We start from the raw sequence: 24,692 nt of genomic DNA, 5'->3' as shown, positions 1-24,692 counted from the left end.
GTTGTAACCTCATAAATATCTTGATAATGGCCTCTCTTTTTTAAATTGCATATTCAACATCTTACAAAAAAATGAAAGCTGAAATTGGGATTTTATTTTAGGAATAAGGCCTGGCTTTTGAAGCCAGGAGGCTAGTATCAGTTACATTTATGCCTTTACTAGACTGTGGGGATATTTTATATATGAATGCTTCCGCTCAGTGTTTGAGATCATTTGACACTATTTACCATGGCACTTTGAGATTTATTTTAAACTGCAAAACTCTTACGCACCACTGCACTTTGTATACCAGGGTTGGCTGGCCTTCTCTAGTCACTCGTAGGCTCAGTCACTGGTATACTTTTATTTACAAAGCCATTTTATTTGGGCATTTTTATTGTTCAGAAATGTGGTGGGTACTCTCTTTGTTCGCAGGACTTTATCCTGCTGACTGTTCCAAACGTCCGAACTGAATTTGGTAAAAGGGTTTTTATGTACTCTGCTCCGTCGTCTTGGAACACCTTACAAAATACTTTTAAACTGGAAGAACTTCAATCACAGATGAAGGATTTTGAGGCTGATTCCCTGACCTTTCAGTGTTTTTAATTTGCTGTTTTATACTTGTGTGAAGTCCATGGTTTTTACTAGATTACTTGTCTGTCTGTAATTTTTTTGTAATGACTCGGTGCTGCCTATCTTGGCCAGGGTGCTCTTGAAAAAGAGATTTTAATCTCAATGAGCCCTTCCTGGTTAAATAAATAAAAATGTAAAAAAACATTCTTTAGTCTTTCGGTTGAGGAAACAAAAGTCCCAGCTTCAGAATAAGAGTATACTGCTTCTGGGTAAATGTCTAGCTGGAATGTGACCTAATTCATGCTATCATTTGGTTCATCCCAGTAATCTGAAACACCTCCCTCTTTTATTCTTTAATTGCAAATCCCTATGTAGTCTCCTGACATATTCTGTCTTTAGAACAGCTTTCTGGCCTTCAGCATTTCGAAGGGGAGGGAGTGAGCTCAGTTTCACGAACAGTTGAGGCTATCAAACAGGCTCTTCACGTGCTGCAGTTGCTCCTTCAATTCCACAGGTGCGCCATTCTGATCCAGCTTCAGTTTAATCTGCCAGGGAAACACCACACACATCCAATTTTTGTTTACAAGTGGGCATACAAAAGGCCATCTCGTGGCCATAAACTTCAGACCTCAGTCAGTAGCAATATGCCACAATGGGGGAATTATCATTCCACACTAAGTCTTGGCATGAGCTTTAACTAAATATTTGGCACAGGTATGGCCAGCTGCCATTGTAGAGCTCAAAACAGTCAACATAGATCATTACAAAATGAAGACCTGAAAACAGCCTGACCACCACCCCACAGAGAAGTGGTATAGGCTGTGTTTTATCCTCTGCCTTGCCACTGCAGTTCTCATTTCCCAAGATCTCGGCTTTGTGCCAGTCAGCTTTACAGTTACACAATGACCATGTCAAGTTGGCCAGCTTTTTCAAGATGTTTAGTTCTGGTTGAAGTGATTAGACCGTGCAGGGGAACTGTGAAGGTTGTGGGAAAAATCATGAATGCATATTAAGGGGCGATTATGTGGGTGGTGAGACTACTAAAGTGGAGGGCGAAAAAGACGGACAGACACTTTACCTCATCAAAGTACCGCTGCATGTATTTGTAGAGCTCACAGAGGGCAGCAGATTCATTGAATTCGTTTTCATGTTTCTAATGAAACAGAAATATAAATGTAATGTCCGTAAAGCACAATATCAAAATGATGATTTATTTGAAAAATGAACAACTAGAGGGGAGGTACCTTTGACTCCTCATGCAGGAACTCCTTGAACTCAGAGCTGTTGATTGGTGGCTGGTCCCTGACCTGCTTGTAGTAGGCCCTCACTTCCTGCTTGTACTGGGAGATATCTTTGGCATAGAGCAGTTTATTGGTTGGGTCATGCTGGAACAGAGAGAGGGTAGAAGAGTCATGTCAAATCTAGGTGATGTATTGTCAATGCCAGGTATTCTAAGAGGCCTGCAAGTTATGAGACAGAGTCTGTGACTTGGATTTTGTTTTACATCTATGTGCTCGATTCAATCAGATTTGCGCTAGCCGACAGTGTAGGAGGTGGAACAGTGGAAGAGCTGTCAAATCCATAAGCGGCTACCGGCATTATACCGATCGCTGCTAGTGCTGACCGTTTAACTGACATTTGTTATTTTTCTTTTTTTTAAACTAATGGATCGACGCCGGTTCAATTAATTTGAATTCCATTTAGTTCGTTTTTTTCTTCTGTGAGCTCAATGCGCAGTGTTGGGAGTTGTAGTTTCCAACAAGCCAATATTCTACATAGGTTACCACAAAAAAACATGGTAATTAACTAGAATGACCATAATCCACTGTGCTCCTACTTGGCCTGTCTATGTAGGACAGACACAGAAAGGGAGAGAAGAGACAAGCAATGTTGCCTAAAATTCTTTGGGTCACTGAGCAAATTTTAGGTCTTGTGAGTGGAAACTTGAAAGTTGTGAGAATTATTTCAATAGGCTATTTGAGCATTGTAGACCTACCAACAAAACCAATGGAGCAAATCCCATAACATGTTAACATGGAAATAACTTTTGATTTCTATGATACAGCCTAATATGTGGTGTTCAATTCAGGCCTACATTGCATTAGACTTAAAAATATATTTTACATTATGAAGGGCTTGACATTAATTATTTTTTAGTCTGTAACACTATGGGCCAAATAGGTGACTGTAAATTGTATTGTATGATGCAATAAACCCCTTTACAAAACAACATGTATTATTACCAATTCACAGAGAATTCGATCATGTAGACTTCTCCTCTGACTACTGGCTTATTTGCATATTCAAGCCTGTCTCAAAATACAACACTGGCCCTTTAATTAAAACATAAGCTTTTTACCAACTTGCTTTATAAAGACAGCTTGAAATGTAACCCACACGTTTGTGCTCTTGTAGGAAGAAGTTCTACAATCTATAACTGGGCTAGTAACTCGCTAACTAGCAAAGAATATCAACAAATGTTCACATGAGCGGCTCTGAACTGATCTGAAAAGCGCATTCATTCCACTAGCGGGTGATTGAAAGACCCCTAGCGGGCAACCCACCAATATAATTTTACTCCGTTGCGCTCTGCCTACAACAAAATCACAGCCTCAATCTTGCAAAGTTAGATTTGTTTTGTTTCATTGTAAAGGGGCTGATATAATGTTGATTCAATCACAGAAAAAAACGTTGATCTATATAGCGCAAACTAATGGGGTGAACTCAGTGAAGTTCAATCTCTTGCGTCTCCGCTCGGCCTGACATTTCTGTGAGGCAGTCCTGGAGGATGTGCGGGCCTAGCTCGTGCAGTTTAGAGGGAACATTGGAGACAAGACGCTCGAGGTATCGCTACTTGAAAATGCATGATCTAAGTGATTGATAGTAGGTATTCAGCAGTCATAAAAGTATGCCTTTATTTACTTTGAAGAACGACGTGTAGGCAGCAGCTCTATAGAGATGAGATGATGACTTGGAATGAAATAATAAAGACATCAAATAAAACAAATGTATTAAACTACTGAAATATTTTATTAATGTGAATAAATTATGGTTAAAAAGTTATAAGCAGTAATGGGCAGTCACTGTCATCATGGATATTTGATTAATTGTTTTATTCTGTGTTACAGCATTCCCATAGTGCATTTCATGTTTTTTTTTTTATATATTTGAAATCGAAAACTGATAATCGAACTGAAACTACCTCAAAAAGCACGAATCCCTCATCACTATTGGCTTTGACTCACTAACCAGCAGAGTCCTCAGTAGGCAACCATGCCCAGGAGCTGGCACCTAGGTTCAAACCTACAATCCTGTCCTTATGGGGCGAGATTCTTGCACCAGAGCCACAAACTCAACATGTATTACGCTTCTCTTTGTTTATTTGACTTTGACAGTTGCAGACACATACAATAAACCTCTTTGCTGCAAGGCAGGGATTTAACCATTGGAATTGTGGAAACGTACACAAAAGCACAATAAATTAACTTTGAACCTAAAACATCTCAGGTCCAAAGCAGGAATTGAACCACCAACTCTTTTTCCATATTTGACATTGAGATTAGCAGAAACTCACACAGAAGCACAAGAGATGAGGTGTGTTAGTCATTATATTCTGCAATGTCTCGATCATGTCCCCACCTTGCCCAACTGTTTCTCAGCCAGGGAGAAGGAGTCCATGAAGGCCTGGGCAATGACGGACAGACAGCCGTCCAGAGGCGGGGTCTTCTCCATGTCGAACACAAACTGGGGGTTCTTCAGGATGTTCACCCAGAACCGCAGGGGCAGGCTGGGAAGGAGCAGGACAGAGGAACAGTCAAACATTCTATCACTATCCCAATACAGTGAGTAGTGGATTGAGTATTGAATGAATAGATACAACCAAGAAATAAAGATTCTACTATAAACATACTCAAACAGGTGTACCACCAGGGTCATATTCATTAGGCACCAAATGGGAGAAAACACTGAAAAATGGAGGGACTACTTGAACTTGTCCAATAAAAGGCTCATATTAGTTTTCCATTGCAAAATGTTTTGCTATGGTGTGACCTAATGAATATGACCCAGATGAACACATACCTGTTGGTTTTCCAGATGTGTAGTACATCTGGATCGTTGATCCTCTTGCTCTCTCCCTGGGCGTCCAGGAAGTCAAAGAAGTACTTGATGGCAGGCGGGGCTTTGAGGTTAGCAGTTCCCCAGATGGTTCTGAACAGGTTTTCCACAAACGAATGCACAGCGACCTGAGAGAGGAGGAAGTGAGAATTGGAGGTGCACCTGTGGATGTATTTCAAGGCCTAACTTCAAACTCAGTGCCTCTTTTGATTTTCCCTTTTTCATGGGAAAATCAAAAGAAATCAGCCAAGACTCTGATTGTAGACCTCCACAAGTCTGGTTCATCCTTGGGAGCAATTTCCAAATGCCTGAAAGTACCACATTCATCTGAACTAACAATAGTACGCAAACATATACACCATGGAACCACGCTGCCGTCATACCACTCAGGAAGAAGACACATTCTGTCTCCTAGAGATGAATGAACTTTGGTGCGAAAAGTGCAAATCATTCCCAGAACAACAGCAAAGGACCTTGTGAAGTTGCTGGAGGAAACGGTACAAAAGTATTTATATCCACAGTAAAACAAGTCCTATATCAACATAACCTGAAAGGACGCTCAGCAAGGTAGAAGCCACTGCTCCAAAACCGCCATAAAAAGGCCATACTACGGTTTGCAACTGGGGACAAATATCGTACTTTTTGGTCCTTTTTCTGGTCTGATGAAAAAAAATAGAAGTGTTTGGCCATAATGACCATCGTTATTTTTGGAGGAAAAAGGGGGAGGCTTGCAAGCCGAAGAACACCATCCCAACCGTGAAGCACGGGGGTGGCAGCATCATGTTGTGGGGGTGCCTAGCTGCAGGAGGGACTGGTGCACTACACAAAATAGCTGGCATCATGAGGAAGGAAAAATATGTGGATATGTTGAAGCAACATCTCAAGACATCAGTCAGGAAGTTAAAGCTTGATCGCAAATGGGTCTTCCAAATGGACAATGACCCCAAGCATACCTCCAAAGTTGTGGCAAAATGGCTTAAGGACAATACAGTCAAGATATTGGAGTGGCCATCACAAAGCCCTGACCTAAATCCTATAGAAAATGTGTGGGCAAAACTGAAAAAGCGTGTGCGAGCAAGCAAGGAGACCTACAAACCTGACTCAGTTACACAAGCTCTGTCAGGAGGAATGGGCCAAAATTCACCCAACTTATTGTGGGAAGCTTGTGGAAGGCTACTTGAAACATTTGACCCAAGTTAAACAATTTAAAGGCAATGCTACCGAATACTAATTGAGTGTATGCAAACTTCTGACCCACTGGGAATGTGATGAAAGAAATAAAAGCTGAAATAAATAATTTTCTATTATTCTGGCATTTCACATTCTTAAAATAAAGTGTTGATCCTAACTGACCTAAAACAGGGAATTTTTACTAGGATTAAATGTCAGGAATTGTGAAAAACTGAGTTGAAATGTATTTGGCTAAGGTGTATGTAAACTTCCGACTTCAACCAGATTTGTCGCAAAGTGAATACGGGACCAGGAAGTATGGCCTCACTGAGGATGCTGACTAAGGAAATGAACAAATAGCTGTTTGATGCACTGCAGATATAATTGCCTGATGGAAAAGTATTTTCTCATATGATCCTTATTTAGTATTTGTCAAGAGCTACAGTTTTTATCCCCTATTGTAAATGTCTTTCAAACTTCCCTTACACTGAAACCACACTGACAGCTCCAAGCAAGCCACTTTAGTACCTATCCACTTTTTTTTAAAGCAACGTTCATAAGGGAAATGAGACAAGGGAAGGGAACTGTTAGATAGTCACTATGTATGCTGGATCACACGTAACTGAAGAGTCTAGACTTTTCCATCTTTCAGTTAACCATTTATCAGAGCACAGTGGCAGGTTGAAAGGGGTTGGTTAACAGTGAGTTCCTCTTGCCTTGGTGGACAGCAGCTTGGTGAGGTACACTTCCTTCAGTTTCAGCTTCTTCCTCTCTGGGTTCTTCTTTTGGTCCTGGTCAATGTCAGGATCAATCTGGGGTCAAAGAGCACTGTTAATCAATCAGATCAAATGCATATCAGGGATATTCAATTCAGAGGTCATGTTGCCACTTACCAGATGGAAGTACTTAGTGGAGTAGTTCTGATCGTCTGTGACAAATACACAACAACAGGTCACCACGGATGACTAAATAGCAGACAATTGTGCTAAATAGCTTCCTGGTTTCTGTTAGTGTTTTAAATAAGCTGACACGGTTAAGTGGTTTTGCATCTCACATGTGTTTCACACCTGCCATAAAACTATTTTAGAAAGAGGGGGAGTGTAAATGTGGAGCAACACGTCTATTTTCAACTCAACTTTGCTGAGGTATGTTTGTTTTGTTGAATGTTGTTTTTTATGATTGTGTTTTGTATTATTTGTGTGCTTCTCTGTGTATTTGTTATGCGCCCATGCTGCCTTGATTGAGTAATTGTTTGTCACGCAGGGCTCCCTTGTCAAGAGACCTTTGTCTCAATGGGACTCCACCCGGCCAAAATAAAAAGTTTCAATAAAACAAATCCAATAAATAAAAGATGGACTTTGACAAAACCAATCGCAAAAATTACTTTGTGCCCACGTGTGTGATAGTGTGATGAGCATTAACTATGAGCTTGTGTGTGTGTGTGTGAATACTGTTGGTGTGTACAGTGTAGTCATTCACAAAAAAAGGTCCTTTATGTCATAGCTAGAAGTTTTGATTGCATGGCAATCTCTGTTGACACCCTTACCTTTCAGGCTGCTCTGAGGACTCAGACTGGGATGGGTCTTAGAGAGCACTTTGACGGACGCGCCATCCGGTACCTGTAGACACACACTGAGTTGGAAGGTCGATAAATGCTGAGTTACCAGCTTCTCAACCATCTGGTAGACCTAAGACACAGTGGTGTCCTACAGAGAGGCTAATAACGTGTGCGTGAGTTCTAATCTAATTGTGGTCTGGTTTGGCGTTGTGACACAGGAAGCTCAGTCCTACCAGCCAGGCTGCCTTGAATGGAGCTAATACTGCTTTTTAGTAGCCTTGAAAACCAGGCTGCAGAATGAGAGCAGCAGAGGAGTACACTGTACTCAGTACTCTGATTCAATGTAAATGATGTTCTAGTCTAGTAAGACCCTCTACTTATTATGTGCTTCTAAGATACCTGACAAATTTGTGGATGTGGTTTGGTGACGTTAAGCAACAATTTGACAACTCAATGCATCTAGTTCTCACAACTACTCAGGACTAGATTTTTTTGTACATTTTTTAAAAACCTTTATTTAACTAGGCAAGTCAGTTAAGAACAAATTCTTATTTTCAATGACGACCTAGGAACAGTGGGTTAACTGCCTGTTCGGGGGCAGAACGACAGATTTGTACCTTGTCAGCTCGGGGATTCGAACTTGCAACCTTTCGGTTACTAGTCCAACACTAGATTAAATCCAGATCGCGGAAGATCCGCGTTTAAGCGTGATTGAAATGGAAAGGTATTTTCCGTTGGAGCCGACATATGCAGGGTTTACAGTGAATGCAGTCTCCGCAAACACAGGAACATTGCCTTAAAAATTTCAATTGCGCTCTAGAGCAGCTCTTCAGCGGTACTGATGGAATTAGCCATTGAGTAGTACGACAGCTGCAAGGGATTGGACCTTTCATCTGCATTTTTGAAGTTTAGGCCTTCAACTACATGCTATTTATTTTTATTTGAATCTGTCTTAGATGGTGATTTGAGATAAAGAGAGAAATATTGAACGTGAGATTAGGCTTATTTCCTGCATCAGGAAGCTTGGTAGTGTTCTCTAACCTTGTAATGCTTGAGTGTGTTGAGCATGGTCACCTCTCCTAGAACCCCTGAGCTGGCATCCACCTCCTTCAGTGGGACAAACCTTCCATCCTTCTCATACTCTGCAGAGTTCAAGAAACAGAGAGAAGTCATTATAATGAACATTTGAAAGCCATCCCTTTGAAAGAATGTATGATCGATCAAGATGTTTCATTTGAGGTACGCATGCTTTTAGAGCCATAATTCAGTCATCACTCTTGCATTCTCTCCTAATGTCTTGGACACGTGAGGTACTACAACTGACCGATGTGTATCTGTCGGAGAGGGGTGTTGTAGGGGAAGCCAAACTTGGTCTTGAAGGCCAGGAGGATCTTCTCCTTGACCTGCTCCACCGTGTCACAGTCCAGAGCACTGACCTCCAGAGGCTCACTGACCTCTCCGTCTGTTCCCACAGCAAACAGCACTTGCAGCCTCTGGGGGTGGGGGGGGGGGGGGGTCAACAGACACACATACATCATGATATAGGCTATTTACATGAGGTTTGGGTTAGAAAATTAAACGTGAGATCTATTCATCAGTGTCGCTAACCACTGAAGCTAACCTTCATTCCCACTATCTTTCTGCTTGGGTCAGGGAAACCACACAGTTAGCTAAAGCTTGATAAAGCCTCATGTCTGTGTATATCAATTGATGGACTTCATACAATAAAACCTATACACTACAGGGATAGAATAGAGAGACTGAGGATATCTTGTGTGGTGTCGTCTCCTGTGATAATCTTATATCTAATTTCTCTGTTATAAGAAACCACTGAGCAACTGTCTCAGCAGGATTACCATATGGCTCAACCTGTGCTTATAAAGACTAGAGTCTGGGTCCATTTAGGCTCTGATCCATTTACTTCTAGACTCGTTTCTTAATTTAAAAGGGTTCATCTTTTGCTTCTGAGAGACTGAAACGGAGAAAATCTATAGCTTTTCCTGTCAACATTGCATGAGCGGCTGTCCCCATCTACAAACCACAGACCAAGAATAAAGTAAAAAGATACATGTACACATATGGGCCTCGAGAATAGGCTGAATACAAACAGATAACTATGAAGACGTGTTTTTGTTGAGGATCTTTGTGAGGGTAACATCACTTTCAACCCATCTACTTTTGCCCCAACATACTGAGATATCTTTTCTAACAGACTAGCTCCTCTAACCACAACTCTTCTGGTAACAAACAAAACATAAAGGAGGAACTGCCAACTACCTCGCTCACCACGCCCTAGATCCAGGAAGGTGTGTGTGTGGCAGTGTGCTGTGTATGTGTCAGTGTGATGTGTATGTGTGGCACTGTGATGTGTGTGTGGCAGCTTGACGTGCATGTGTGTGGCAATGTGTGTGTATGTGTGTATGTGTGTCTGTGTGTGTGTGTTTGTGTACACACCATTGGGCTGAAGTCCTGAGCCTGCCACAGTAACCAGTCTTCATTAAGTGTGTAGAGAGCCTTTTCTGTGACTGAGTCCACTGGGCCTTTAGACATCTGCTGGGTCAGAGCACAAACCAGCAGGAAAAGAGGCTGGCCCACACTCTCCTGTTGGGACACACAGACAGACTGACCCTGAGGAAGCCGTAGAGACAGATGCACTGACCCTGAGGAAGCTGTAGAGACAGACAGATTGACCCTGAGGAAGCCGTAGAGACAGACGGACTGACCCTGAGGAAGTCGTAGAGACAGGCAGACTGACCCTAAGGAAGCCGTAGAGACAGATGCACTGACCCTGAGGAAGCTGTAGACACAGACAGATTGACCCTGAGGAAGCCGTAGAGACAGACAGACTGACCCTGAGGAAGCCGTAGAGACAGGCTGACTGACCCTGAGGAAGCCGTAGAGACAGACAGACTGACCCTGAGGAAGCCGTAGAGACAGATGGACATCCAGTTGGTGAGCAGCTTCTCTACGATGGACTCGGTACGTCGCAGCATGAGTTTGGGCTGGGAGTTACTGGGCTGCTCCATCAGAGCCCTGAGTAGTTCCTCCATCACCTGGGTCAGGTAGGGCAGGTCACCATGGAGGGACACGGTCAGCAGGGAGGCCACCGCACACCTTGTAGGACACAACAAACATCAGACTTATGACATCTCTATTATCTGCTATACATACCAACCTGCTCATCCATAATGACTTAAACAACACCTAAATAATTTCCCCTGTACTATAAACAGTACCATAACCTTATCTGTCGTATATCCTATACCCAAACCAGCTAAGTGACACTTGGCCTAAATTGTGTCCTGTCCTGTCCTCACTGTCCTGTCCTCAAATTCAACATCTACTCACAGACTCCAACCTTGACTTTCTCTGCCTCTCAGAAACTCTCCATGTGCTGCTTTGATTGTGCCTGGCTACAATGTTTTCAGGAGAGACAGGATTGAAGGAAGAGGAGGGGGTGTGATGATTTACATTAAAGAACATATCCGATGTAAACAAATTGAGTGGTCATGTGATAATGAACTAGAATGTATCGGCCTGAACGTTACACTGTCTCCCCAAATGTCTTTTACCCTCATTGGAATGTATAGGCCACCTTCCACCAAAAGTGTGTTTTTTGATCAGTTTAATACCATGCTTAGGGAATGTGATTTTGGGAAAGAGGTCATCTTAATGGGAGATTTTAACATTAATTATGAAGACAAGTGTTGTAGGAAAACCCTCAAACAGATCACTAATACCTTTGACCTTACACAGCTAGTTAAAGGGCCAACCAGGGTAACTTGTTGCTCTAAAACACAGATTGATTTGGTGTTCAGTAATAAACCAGAGAGAGTGACTAAATCATTCAGTATGGTTACTGGGCTATCTGATCATAATCTGACACTTATAGCCAGAAAGCTGTCTAAGAGCAGGTTTAACCTCTCTACTGTTAGAAAGCTGGATCAACTAAGAATACCTAAGAGTGAATTAAACTATTTTGAAAATACAATTAAGGGAATAAACTGGAATGATATCTTGTCCTATACAGACGTGGAAGCTGATAGTCAAGTTTTTCTATCCACAATCCAGACTACAATAAATGGCTTCCTAAAGAAAATCAAATCCAAACCTGGCCAAAAGAGCACTCTTCCTTGGCTAAATGGAGAAATCTGGAAACTGATGAAAGAACGAGATTATGCTCTAAAAATAGCCCTAAAATCTAAATTAGAGCATGACAGACGTAGGTTTACCATGTTGAGAAATAAGGTGATGAAAGAAATCAGACAGGCCAAGGTAAACTTTTTTATTAACATAATTGGTGAAGCAAAGGGAAATTCTAAATTGATATGGGAGAATCTAAAAAAGTTAACAGGGAAAGACCATAGTAACACTGCAAAAAGACTAGAAATCATGGTGAATAACAATCTAACACAGGATGCAGTTGAAATAGCAATAGCCTTCAATTCCTACTTTATTGACTCTGTCAGGGTACTGACACAGAACCCCTCCACTTGTTTCTTGGGCTCAGTGCTAGTGAATGACACTCAACCTGTCTTCATCATAAGGGAGGTTTCTGAGTCAAAGGTGAACAAGGTGATTAGCTCACTAAAGAACTCTAAAGCCAAAGATGTGTTTGGGATGGACTCCACCTTTCTTAAAAACTACAAAGTGTCACTCATTGGCCCCATTACTAAGGTCACCAACACATCTATTGGTCTCGGTGTGTTTCCAAGGGTATGGAAGTCGGCCATAATAACGGCCATCTTTAAATCAGGCGACCCTGCTGACGTGAGTAACTACAGGCCCATTAGTATACTACCTGTGGTGTCAAAGGTTGTTGAAAAGTGTGTAGCAGAACAACTGATTGCCCACCTCAACAACAGCCCCTTCACATTACACTCCATGCAGTTTGGCTTCAGAGCGAAACACTCCACAGAAACGGCCAACTGCTTTCTTCTGGAAAATGTGAAGTCCAAGATGGACAAAGGGTGTGCTGTTGGGGCTGTGTTTCTGGACCTAAGGAAGGCTTTTGATACTGTTAACCATGAGATTCTCATCACAAAATTGTCCAAGTTCAACTTTTCCCCTGATGCCTTGAGATGGATGAAATCATACCTTGAAGGCAGAACTCAGTGTGTCAGAGTGAGCAATGAGCTGTCGCCCACTCGTAGCTATGATGTGGGCGTGCCCCAAGGGTCTATACTGGGGCCCCTCCTGTTCAGCCTGTACATTAATGATCTGCCTTCTGTCTGTACTGGGTCTGAAGTTCAAATGTATGCAGATGATACAGTGATATATGTGCATGCAAAGAGCAAACAACAAGCTGCACAAGAACTCACTACTGTAATGGTCCAGGTTACAAAGTGGCTCAGTGACTCGTGTTTGCATCTCAATGTGAAAAAAACTGTTTGCATGTTCTTCACAAAGAGGGCAACAGATGCTACTGAGCCAGATGTCTATGTGTCAGGGGAGAAGCTCCAGGTGGTATCCGATTTTAAGTACCTTGGCATTATACTTGATTCCAACCTCTCTTTTAAAAAGCATGTGAAAAAGGTAATTCAAATAACCAAATTCAACCTATCAAATTTCCTATTTATACGAAATTGTTTGACTACAGAGGTAGCAAAACTGTACTTCAAATCTATGATACTCCCCCACTTAACATACTGCTTGACTAGTTGGGCCCAAGCTTGCTGTACAACATTAAAACCTATTCAGTCTGTCTACAAACAGGCTCTCAAAGTGCTTGATAGGAAGCCCAATAGCCATCATCATTGTCACATCCTTAGAAAGCATGAGCTCTTGAGTTGGGAAAATCTTGTGCAATACACCGACGCATGTCTTGTATTCAAGATCCTTAATGGCCTGGCTCCCCCTCCACTCAATATTTTTGTTAAACAGAAAACCCAGACATATGGCAGCAGATCCACAAGGTCTGCCATGAGAGGTGACTGTATAGTTCCCCTAAGGAAAAGCACCTTTAGTAAATCTGCATTCTCTGTGAGAGCTTCCCATGTCTGGAATACACTGCCATCAGACACACATAACTGCACCACATATCACACTTTCACAAAATGCTTGAAGAAATGGCTAAAGGTCAATCAGATTTGTGAACATGGTCCCTAGCTGTGTGTTGCCGCTTTCCATGTTGTCTGTTGTCTGTAGCTTGTGAGGTGTGGAAACACTTTGTTGCTTTTATGAATTTTGTCTTGCTGCTTTTTGTTTTATGTTGCTCTGTCTGTATGCTACGTCTTGCTTGTCCTATGTTGCTCTGTCTGTATGCTATGTCTTGCTTGTCCTATGTTGCTCTGTCTGTATGCTATGTCTTGCTTGTCCTATGTTGCTCTGTCTGTATGCTATGTCTTGCTTGTCCTATGTTGCTCTGTCTGTATGCTATGTCTTGCTTGTCCTATGTTGCTCTGTCTGTATGCTATGTCTTGCTTGTCCTATGTTGCTCTGTCTGTATGCTGCGTCTTGCTTGTCCTATGTTGCTATGTCTTGCTTGTTCTATGCTGCTATTGTCTATATTGTAATTGTTTTTAATAACCTGCCCAGGGACTGCGGTTGAAAATTAGCCGGCTGGCTAAAACCGGCACTTTTACTGAAACGTTGATTAATGTGCACTGTCCCTGTAAAAATAAATAAATAAACTAAACTAAACTAAACTGACTCACTTCTCCTTGACGTTGAAATTCTTCTGCTCCTCCAGAGCGTGGACGAAGGAGGTGAGGAACACCTGATCCCGGATCAGTCTGGACAGGGCCTGGCAGCTCTCGTCTGGCTGCCCCTTCACCGCGTCCTGACCACAGGACAGATGTTAGCTACTTATGGAAATCTATTACATCCTCCGTTTCCCTTCCAGACATTCATAAAGTCATAGTATGGCAATCAGACGAGCAGATTTCACATACGGTTCAAATCAAATCTCACCTGGCCAATGTCTTTGATACAGGAGGTCATCACAGGTCCACCCTAATAGAAACAATAGGACAAACTAAACTATGAACATAAAAACACAACCTATCTGTCCATTTAATACAACATGTCTTATCTTAAAGCAGACTGTATTAGGTATACTGCATTGACTCTGTTCTGTGTTCTGCTCCTACGTACGTCAGGGAAGAAGATCCTGGAAGCAAAGTGCTTGTAGTCCAAGAAAGGGATGGCTCCAACGTTCTCAATTAAATCACACTTTTCCGTCTGCATATCCACAAATCCTAGAGGACAGAAGGGTAAGTAAGGGCGTTTGTTTTTGGTGCAATTGTAACTATGTGTGAATTGCATGTGGGTGGTAGTCATGGGCCTTTACTCTGTTAAATCCATTTTATGATGCCAATTTGGTGCATCAGTGAGTATGAGTGTGTGTGTGTGTGTGTGCCTGTCTGTGTGTGATTTAAGAATATAAATCAAGGTTGGTGTGTCCACGATGACTGACCTTGTCTGATGTCATTTCTGATGTCACACTCCAGAAGTTCCAGCTGCTTGTCCATTTGTGCTGCCATTTTCCTCTGTTTAATGTAGGAATACCACACCGCACCTGGTCAGGACAGGACAAGAGCTTTATTTTCTCACACACACACACACACACGCACGCACACACACACACAAAAGCATACCTAAACCTATGGGCCCTATTCAACCAAAACAGGTCTTTTTTTGTTGTTGTTTAGTTTATTAATTCGACCATTTAAAAAAACAAGCACACATAAAACTTGAAAAAGCCATACATGCACATGAAAAAAATCATTGAGGATAACACACAATAAAGTCTGGGACTTATTTCCATTGTGGTCCTCTTGAGACAAGATGGCTAGACAACATCGAACACAGTATGGCAGCGAAATAAAATGTAAAAAACAGAGAAGAAGAACATCTCATCATTCCAGTTGCATCATAGGGGTGATTCATATGGGCACAGAAGACAAACATATTTTAACTTTATTTTTAAAGCTGCCTAGAGAGGACATTGTTTTTATGGGCAGGGGCAACTCATTCCGTTCTGAGGCTCCAGTATACAAGAAAGTACCTTTCCCAGCATTACTCCTGAACCTGTATAGGCACACATCAGCAACACCTGATCTGGTGCTGTGATTGTGTGCATCCCTAACACGAGGAAAGTAATCACTTCTGGGCGCAGTTTCAGAACCCAGAACCAAATCTTGCGTGCCAGCTACTTGATTGGACATTTACAGTCTGTCATGAGACACTAAGTCAAAACAAAGTTGACGAAGTTGAATACTTACCCACAATGACCACAATGATGATGGGTATAAGCACAAGGATGAGTAGCAGTGAAGGTGCAGCTTGTTTTGGTAAAAGGGTTTTCGTGAAGTTTCCAACTCTTATCTGGAAAAACAAACACATCATAATGCATGTTGACTGTAAAATACTATTTCTAAGGACAGTTCTGATTCGGAGTTTCCAAGAGCAACTAACAACCTTTTTGGATTTATCTGAATAAGAGGTTTACCCTCACTGACTTGATGTTAAAGTTGGGAGTGTTCTTTATGTCACAGATGACAGAGTCAGTCCCGTTGCTCTTCTCGATGGTTTCCATGACACACTCTACATCCTGGTTCTCCTCCTGAACACCAAACACTAAGATCTCTTCTGTGGCGATGTTCAACTTGTCAGCCCTTTTCTGAAATAAAAAAAAGAATGGAATGTGTATATGAGAGAGAGAGAGAGAGAGAGAGAGAGAGAATTAGGCTGATATCCACTAATTATCAAAATCCAGAAAAGAGCCATTAAATTCTACAACCACCTAAAAGGAAGCGATTCCCAAACCTTCCACAACAAAGCCATCACCTACAGAGAGATGAACCTGGAGAAGAGTGCCCTAAGCAAGCTGGTCCTGGGGCTCTGTTCACAAACACAAACACACCCCACAGAGCCCCAGAACAGCAGCACAATTAGACCCAATCTTATGAGAAAACAAAAATATAATTACTTGACACGTTGGAAAGATTTAACAAAAAACAGAGCAAACTAGAATGCTATTTGGCCCTAAACAGAGAGTACACAGTGGCAGAATACCTGACCACTGTGACTGACCCAAACTTAAGGAAAGCTTTGACTATGTACAGACTCAGTGAGCATAGCCTTGCTATTGAGAAAGGCCGCCGTAGGCAGACATGGCTTTCAAGAGAAGACAGGCTATGTGCACACTGCCCACAGAATGAGGTGGAAACTGAGCTGCACTTCCTAACCTCCTGTCCAATGTATGACCATATTAGAGACACATATTTCCCTCAGATTACACAGATCCACAAAGAATTCGAAAACAAATCCAATTTTGATCAACTCCCATATCCACTGGGTGAAATTCCACAGTGTGCCATCACAGCAGCAAGATTTGTGACCTGTTGCCACAAGTAAAGGGCAACCAGTGAAGAACAAACACCATTGTAAATACAACCCATATCTATGCTTATTTATTTTCCCTTGTGCACCCTTAACCATTTGTACATCGTTGCAACACTGTATATATATGTAATATGACATTTGTAATGTCTTTATTGTTTTGAAGCTTCTGTATGTGTAATGTTTACTGTTCATTTTTATTGTTTATTTCACTTTTGTATATTATCTACTTCACTTGCTTTGACAATGTTAACACGTTTCCCATGCCAATAAAGCCCCTTGAATTGAATTAAATTGAGAGAGAACTTTTAAGTACATATGTGTGTGTATGGGTGCATGAATGCGTGCACATGTGTGTATACCTCAATGGTGACACGCAGGTCGTTTCCTGTCTTGATTGCAGTATAGCTGGTGAATTCTGGGTCCGGATGGTAGGTGAGCTGTGATGAGCAGGCCAGTGTCTGATTGGCCACTCTCAGAGACACAATGGAGGTGACTGGCTGGTTAATGTGTTCAAAGGGAAGTGTGTGGTACCACAGAGTCTAAAAACACCAACAACAGGAATTAGAATACCTCAGATATTGATCCCCCCATGACTGATTTCTGTGTTGTGTGAAGGTGAAAGTTTGGTGAGGTGTGGCAGTGTGCATGTTCATATTAGGTTACTGACTGGTTACGTGAGAGTGGTGCTTAGTCAAGAAATCAATTAAAATCAGTGTGTTAAGATGTCTACCCCAGAGCTGTATTTGGTTTGGATGGTCTGAGGGGCGTGGTCATGAACAACCCCCTCCACAAACTCCAGCTGGGACCCTTGGACCTTGATCTTCCTCTTCCCACTGCAGGACACATACGAAATCAACCAATCAGAGGGTTGTTGGTCACACCTAGCGTGCTGATGTGAATTGTAGTCATGTCTAAACCACATTATTTGAATAAGCCAGAGGAAGAAAAACAAGTTGTAACACACAAAAAACATTTCACAGAATAAATAAAGTATGACATGGTCCATAAAAACTAGCTAGCCAAGCATGAAGAATCTGCTTTAGAGGGCTACCAAAAGCAAAAAGGGAAGCCAGTGCTGAGCAGCTGAGAGAAAGAGGTGATTGAAACATAACACTGTTGTATGAAGCAACTTCTGGAAAGCGGCCCACTTTCTTTCCCCATCAGACAACATAATGGCCAGTAGCCATATATGGAAAAGAGTTACAGGCATGCTTCTTAACCTCTGTATAGCTTGTGTGTGTGTGTATATAAAAATTTGGATCATAGGTGCGTACCTACATGTGTGTGTGTGTGCGCACACGCGTACCTATGTGTATGTGTGTGTGTGTGTGTGTGTGTGTTTTTACCTAGCCCAGGTAGTGCTTGGTATTAGCCCAGTGCAGGACGGTGAGGACCCATAGGTGACAGTGGCCTTGCCCAGACAGCGACTGTCTGGCAGCACGGCACACACAATGACAGAACCTTTGTCTCCACTGGGGATGTGGAACGTCAGACTGGACCCAGTGTTGTTCCACACAGGAGACCTGACCAGGTGATACACACACTACACAGGTTACAGATCCCCCCCGGTACTGATGCTCATTCTGTTCATCAGTTCCGGAGGTCTACGTCACCGGCTTTCTAGGCTTCACTGAACGGGATTCATTATCATCAACCCCGGACTGTCCTATCTGATTACACACACCTGGTTCCTATTTCCCCTGATTAGTATATGTGCCCTCTGTTCCCTCTGTCGGTTATTGTTCCCATGTCCGTTGGTGGTGTGAGTACCTATGCGTTGGTGCAGCTGTTATGCTGTGTGTTATATATATATATATATATTGTGTATTACGGGTATCGTCCCGTGTCGTTCAACGAGGTTAACCCTTGCTCTTTTGTTTGGGTACAGCCCAGTGTTTTTGTATAAGTGTTTGTTTTGGGTGTATTAAAAACCCCTATTGTGTATTGCTGCACCTGTCTCCAAAATCCGATATACAGTGACACAGTGATAAAGCCTTGGGCTTTCATGAACGAAGTGAGCAGCAGTGAAAAAAAATCTAAATTGTTGTTTAAAAGCATTGATTACACTTTTTACATTTTTAATTATCTCAAAAAAATGATGTCTGCATAAATTAGTAAAACAAATCATATTCCTCCGATTGTCCACTTTGACTCACTCCTTGAGACTGCAGTCCATGTGCCCTTGGATGCGAACCCTGGTCACGTGATGGAAGTTCTTCCCAGTCATCAGGGCGTGGTTTCTGCCATGGAAGGACAGAACACTGGGCACTATGGAGACGATCACTGGCTCCTGACAAACACACACAGACAGACAATATTTCTGATGAAGACAAGCAAAACTAAATATGTGTTTATGGCTGTAGGATTGTTCTTTAGTTTTGGTAAATAATGATGAGTGACAAAGTTAGAGGCATAAATATCCTACCCCCAAAAAATGTTAACCTCCCCTTTTATTGTGATGATGGAAGGTTAGCATGTCTTGGGTGTATGATATTTGTGCATCTGTAACTTTCTCACTCATCATTATTCATGATTCATTCAGGACTATCAGTAATCATAGTAGCATCCACATGAATGTAGAAGCATTTAGAAACATTATATTATTTAAAATAAAAGTGATTACGCAATACATTATTTACCATTCATTTCTATTGGGCAAATGTTTTATCTGAAACATAACCAAAACAAACAGCAAATGCATCCAAGCTTGATGTAATCATTGTGTGCTGGGAATAAGGGACCAAATACTAAACTTTTGACTACTTTAATACACATAAGTATATTTGTCCCAATAGTTTTTGGTGGGGACCATGTGTAACAGTTTAGTTTCCTTCCCTCTCCTCGCCCCTACCTGGGCTTGAACCAGGGACCTTCTGCACACATCAACAACTGACACCCACGATTGAAAAGCTATTAGCGCGCACCCCGCTAACTAGCAAGCCATTTCACAGTTACATGTGTACAAAAAGTGCTGTAGTTTCTAGTTGGTTCACCCGATATGGATGAAAGCACCCTCAAATTAAAGATGACAGTCTGCACTTTAACTTCATAATCATTGTATCACTTGTATCACTTTGGAGTGCTGACCCACTCCAAAGTGCAGAGCCAAAACAACAAAAAATGTGTAACTGTTCCAATACTTGGAGCTCACTGTATGTAATTATGATGGATGGTTTGAAATGTACTACTGCCCTGGGGCACAGTCATGTGATCCATGATCCTCACTGTAAGAGGTATGACGACTTGACTCAGAGACAAAGGCTCTATTCACAAACATCTTCTTACCTATTTATAACCTTTTTGATCCATACCATTCTGGTTGAGATAAAATCTCTATTCTATGAGTGATCTAAATGTAGGATGCCCAGATCTATGAATATTGCTCTGTACAACTGAATATAGTATCTTGGCATTGGTAGACATCCATTTGAGTGTCTTCATTTTGTCCTCAATCTTAGCTTTCGAGAGAGAGAGCAAGAGAGAGAGCGAGAGCGAGAGAGAGTGGTTTGATAAGGCCAAAGGAACATTGACAATTTAACCAACACCAAACACACACAGCTATATACAGCACATCTGATTAAATTCTTCACATTTCATTCAGACTGGGAGGAGCATGATAACAAAGTGAGCTCATTAAAACATCTCAAACGCAGACACTATTCTGTATCTTTCAATGTTATTCGATTTCAGACGTCAACATTGTTTACTTGTTGAAATAAGTTACTGTATGTATGTACAGTAAGTAGCTTGCGACACACGTGTGAACAAAATTGTATTTTTTTTGGTAGTGGTGACCATATACAAGAAAGCTTTGTCCTTGTCACATTTCACAAAACACATGTCCATAGCTATTTGATAGGTACTGAAATGACTGTGCGCGCAAAGTCACCGTGAAAATCCCAGACCACTTCAAGTCCACTCTGTTTCACATGCAGACACAGATGCGTATACACACGCACACACACACAAACACAGATACAACCTTAGTTCCCTGTTCTGAGATCAAACTTCTCTATAAGGGACAGAAGATCCACTGAGAGATGCTGATGAAGTGATCGGTAGGATGGACTTACAGAGTAGTTCATTCCTGACTGGCTGGGTCTGCACATGTCCTGGGGAAGGAAGTGAGAGAGGGTTGATGAACAAGATACAGGAACACACATGGGTGAGTGAGAGTGAGTGTGAGAGAGAGAGAGAGTGAGTGTGAGAGAGAGAGAGAGTGAGTGAGAGAGAGAGCGAGAGTGAGTGTGAGAGAGAGAGTGAGTGTGAGAGAGAGTGAAAGAGTGAGTGTGAGAGAGAGTGAGTGTGAGAGAGTGAGTTTGAGAGAGAGTGAAAGAGTGAGTGAGTGAGTGAGTGAGTGAGTGAGTGAGTGAGTGAGTGAGTGAGTGAGTGAGTGAGTGAGTGAGTGAGAGAGAGAGATACCTGTATGGGGTTTAGGTTGGCAGACCTGGTTGTCCAGGAGCAGACATCATTACTCCAGCTACATCCAGCTGACATGCACTGAGAACACCTGAGAGACACAGAGACAGGAATAAGAATACTACACTGAGTTTAATCATAAACATGTGTACCATCTGCTACTCATGCAAAATGTGTACTAACAAATCTATAACATACAGAAAGGCAAGTGCCCAACATAATTGAAAAGATGTCATTATAGTAAATATTGAAGTAGGTCTAAACAAGTAGGTCTAAACAAGTAGGTCGAAACACAGCCATATCAAGGTGCTGAGGCGTAACATGACAGATCTGGGATTTCTGACTGACAGGGCAGAGGTAGGTGGTCCAGTGATGTCTGAACAGTTAGTGAGCATCAGATTCTCAGTAAGGTTCTGTTTCCCCACTCGTATCTTCACTGTGACATTCAGACCTATGTGGAAGAACACAGGGAAACAATCTCTAAGCAAGATGCTCCATTTTGTAATTGAGAAATCTACAGGAGAGTTAGAAGGTGAAAGGTCACCTTCAGCAGGAAGCTGGTCGCTGGAGAACAGGCAGGAGCATTGAGGCAACGCTGGAGCGGGGTTTGTCCTGTCACACAGATGATCATTTCTTGTGAGGAAGATACAGGCGGAGGTGAGACTTCCTGTCCCATGCACATTCAGGTGGACCTTGACAGTGAGTGTGATCTTCTCTCCACTGCTGCTCTTCTCCACCTGGTAAGAGACCATGTCCTGTTGTTGGGAGTCCTCAGAGATGGAGATCCAGGCTGAAGGCTGAAGGCAGTCATCCTGAAACGAACATCTAGAACACATCACATAAAGGGGTGAGGATGAGCAGGTTTAGGGTGAAACAGATAAACAGGACAAAGAAGTATATTTACAGGAAGTTTCATCTATAGAGGCAAGTTTATTCTAAGAAGCCGTGGGTGATACAGGAAATAACATTTGTTCTACCGCTCAGAAAATAAATGTACAAACAAAGACAACTGTCTCATTTAATTACATTGAAATGACTGCCACGGTTAATCTTCATGACAAGAATGAAAAATTGCATTTTAGAAAAGAAAATGTGATATAATAAAGAAATCTCGTCTATAGTGTAAGTTATAGAAGTGTGTAGTTGTGGTTCTTGTGACTGACCTTGACTTGTTGTTCTCAGACTCACACCAGCCACAGAAGGGGTCCTGAGCAGACCAACAGTCCTTCAGACTCTTGTGTTCACTGCACTGAGCCACAGGCACACGCATAATCTACAACAAACACACAATATTATGTCCTGGGTCCTATTTCAGAATGGTTGTACTGTATAGTATGTATATCTGTGCACAGTGGAACTTACCTGGTTCCTCAGTGCCATGTACACATGTTTGTGGTCCACTGGATCCAGGTGCATCTTGGGAAACACACGGCGGTCGTCATCTGACTTGTAGAGCACTCTAGCACAGGCAGATTTATAGGCCTTGTCTACAGCAAGCTGACATGGGACAGAGAGAGACACTTCAATAATATCTGTCTGTTGAGGTGACATATCCCACTAACAAACAACAATACATAACATGGCCCTAGGAAATCACCAATACTGCAGTTGTAAATGTCAGTTGACTGTACACATTTCTCTCTGTCAACAAGAGTATGGATTTGATGATGATGATACATGATAGGATAACAATCATTGATGTGTAGTGGTGACCAAACCCCTGTCTGGTGTGTTAATGTACTGCATGGCTGTCATATTTCTGTTAGAAACATGCAGAGGATTTGTCTGGATTATTAAAGCTTTCCAGGGACAACACTGCATGAAGGAGACTATTGTCTCTAGTAGAGTATTGTGGGGTTTCTCCAGGCTAATTTAGTCCTCGAATTCTCTCATGTGAGCCACGTTTGGTAGAAAACGCTGTAATTCTGTTGTATGAGTATATGTGTGTTCAAGGGAGAAATAAGGACACGAGAGGGGTGTTACGAGGCCAGTGTGTGTGTGTGTGTGTGTGTGTGTGTGTGTGTGTGTGTGTGTGTGTGTGAGTGTGTGTTAAGAGTTCTCATAACTGTGTTCCTCAGACCTTGATGAGTTGTCCGTCTCCTGTCCCAATGAAGAACACCAGCCAGGAGTTGTGTCTCACTGCCAACACTGATGTCATGGAGCTGTATCTAAACACCACTGCCTCTGGATGCAGGTCCGGTGCGTTACCTTGCGGCGGTGCCTGGAACAGCATACATATCCGTGTTACAGACAATCTCAACACATTTGCTAAGAAATTAGGCTAACGATAATGATAGTGACTTTGCTATGGTGTTGGTTATAAACCACACAAATAATCATCATCATCTCACCAACCTTTGCACAGGCTTGATAGCAGAAGTCTGGGTCTTTGTCTTTGAGTTGAGGCCCTGTAGAGCTGATGTTATAGATGGCCAGCACGGTGTTGATGGGGTCGCTTGTGTTACCAGCCGTGAACACACCTGCCCAGAGCACCTGCCCATGGAGCCCACCAGAACCTTGAATCACACCTTGAATCACAGAGGAAGACAGGAGCTCCCGGCGCTCCATGTTTCCACAACATTTGAGTGTTGCACCTTTGAGGGACATCAAAGTATTTGTTTTACTGTTCTCGCTCTTGAACCAAATAAGTCGAACTTGACGCTCTTTGGGAACGTTCGAGAACACGTAGATGTGTGAATTACTCTGAAAGCCGTCCACAAACTGAAACTTCTCCTTTTGTTTGGCGTCAATATACGGAGTCGAGCTCTCATCTGAATTCGAAAAGATCCCCCCATTCTGTCTGTCTAGTGTATTCCGTAGGTCAAGCAACTGATCTGAATTGGAACACGCTTTACGCACACGGCTCTGCAACCTTCCAGACATAATGTAGGAGTTCGTCCCGACATCAACAATAAAGCCAATGGTTGAATCTCCAGGGTCCAATGAACCCACTTCAATATCCTCCGAATACACCGATTTTGAGATTTCGTTGAGATCCAGTATTTCACAGTAGCCGCATTTTGTGGTTCCACATGTGATCAAGGTCTTGTTTTTGATGAATGGCAGTAAAATGTTTACCTTAAATGGATACGTTTCGTGAGAAGGAGGTACTTCTTGGTTAGGATAAACTACATTCGGATTATCCCTCTTTATAACTTTGGTAAAATCATGGTTCAGCTGGAAGAGTCGGTCATCCGTAACGACGTATACCGAGCTGTCACCAATGGCAAAGTCGCGGACGTCGCCATCGAATGTGTGATTCTCCTGGCCCCGGCTCCAGTCCACGCAGGCGAGGAGAACTCCCCAGAAAACAACCCTCATCTCGTAAATCATGTAGTCAGTCAAGCCTGAGAGGAGAGTGCATGGTAAACTCCGTTATGCGCCTCTGATGCCACTGTCATACTGTGCCGAAGGCCAACAGGAGGATTGCGTAAAAGCGCACAGTGGATAGATGCTGCAACTATGTGTTAACTTTAGGTCATTAAATATAGTTCCGGCGGTTATGTTCTGAGACTCAGACTTCCGTGTT

At 42.3% G+C, this 24,692-nt stretch overlaps 1 protein-coding gene across 1 annotated transcript; it reads right to left on the bottom strand.

Moving 5' to 3' along the window:
- Positions 1-114: 114 nt before the first annotated feature.
- LOC110490753 (plexin-C1) lies at positions 115-24,692 on the bottom strand. The gene is made up of 30 exons (XM_036944661.1): positions 23,519-24,692; positions 23,244-23,384; positions 22,526-22,660; positions 22,327-22,436; positions 21,708-21,988; positions 21,512-21,614; positions 21,167-21,254; positions 20,818-20,856; positions 18,901-19,034; positions 18,091-18,267; positions 17,475-17,577; positions 17,104-17,283; positions 15,849-16,019; positions 15,622-15,724; positions 14,814-14,915; positions 14,492-14,595; positions 14,309-14,350; positions 14,053-14,177; positions 10,312-10,510; positions 9,851-9,997; positions 8,721-8,889; positions 8,438-8,538; positions 7,385-7,457; positions 6,732-6,766; positions 6,555-6,650; positions 4,633-4,796; positions 4,192-4,339; positions 1,797-1,937; positions 1,631-1,705; positions 115-1,097 (listed from the first exon to the last, which is right to left on the bottom strand). The coding sequence occupies exons 1-30, from the start codon at positions 24,494-24,496 to the stop codon at positions 1,002-1,004; spliced, it is 4,560 nt and encodes a 1,519-aa protein (XP_036800556.1). The 5' UTR covers positions 24,497-24,692; the 3' UTR covers positions 115-1,001.

This window comes from Oncorhynchus mykiss, chromosome 15 (assembly GCF_013265735.2).
Source record: "Oncorhynchus mykiss isolate Arlee chromosome 15, USDA_OmykA_1.1, whole genome shotgun sequence".
NCBI lineage: Eukaryota > Metazoa > Chordata > Actinopteri > Salmoniformes > Salmonidae > Oncorhynchus > Oncorhynchus mykiss.
Note: the sequence above shows the minus strand (reverse complement) of the source record. Positions and strands in the feature narration are given on the sequence as shown.

Bases quoted from the DNA above. Each gene is read 5' to 3' on its own strand.
- LOC110490753 (XM_036944661.1), bottom strand. From the start codon at position 24,496: ATGATTTACGAGATGAGGGTTGTTTTCTGGGGAGTTCTCCTCGCCTGC. The intron at 22,661-23,243 runs GTCTGAGGAACA...GTCCCATGTCAG, and splicing joins GAGACGGACAACTCATCAAG to CTTGCTGTAGACAAGGCCTA. The intron at 6,651-6,731 runs GTAAGTGGCAAC...CTTTGACCCCAG, and splicing joins CCACTAAGTACTTCCATCTG to ATTGATCCTGACATTGACCA.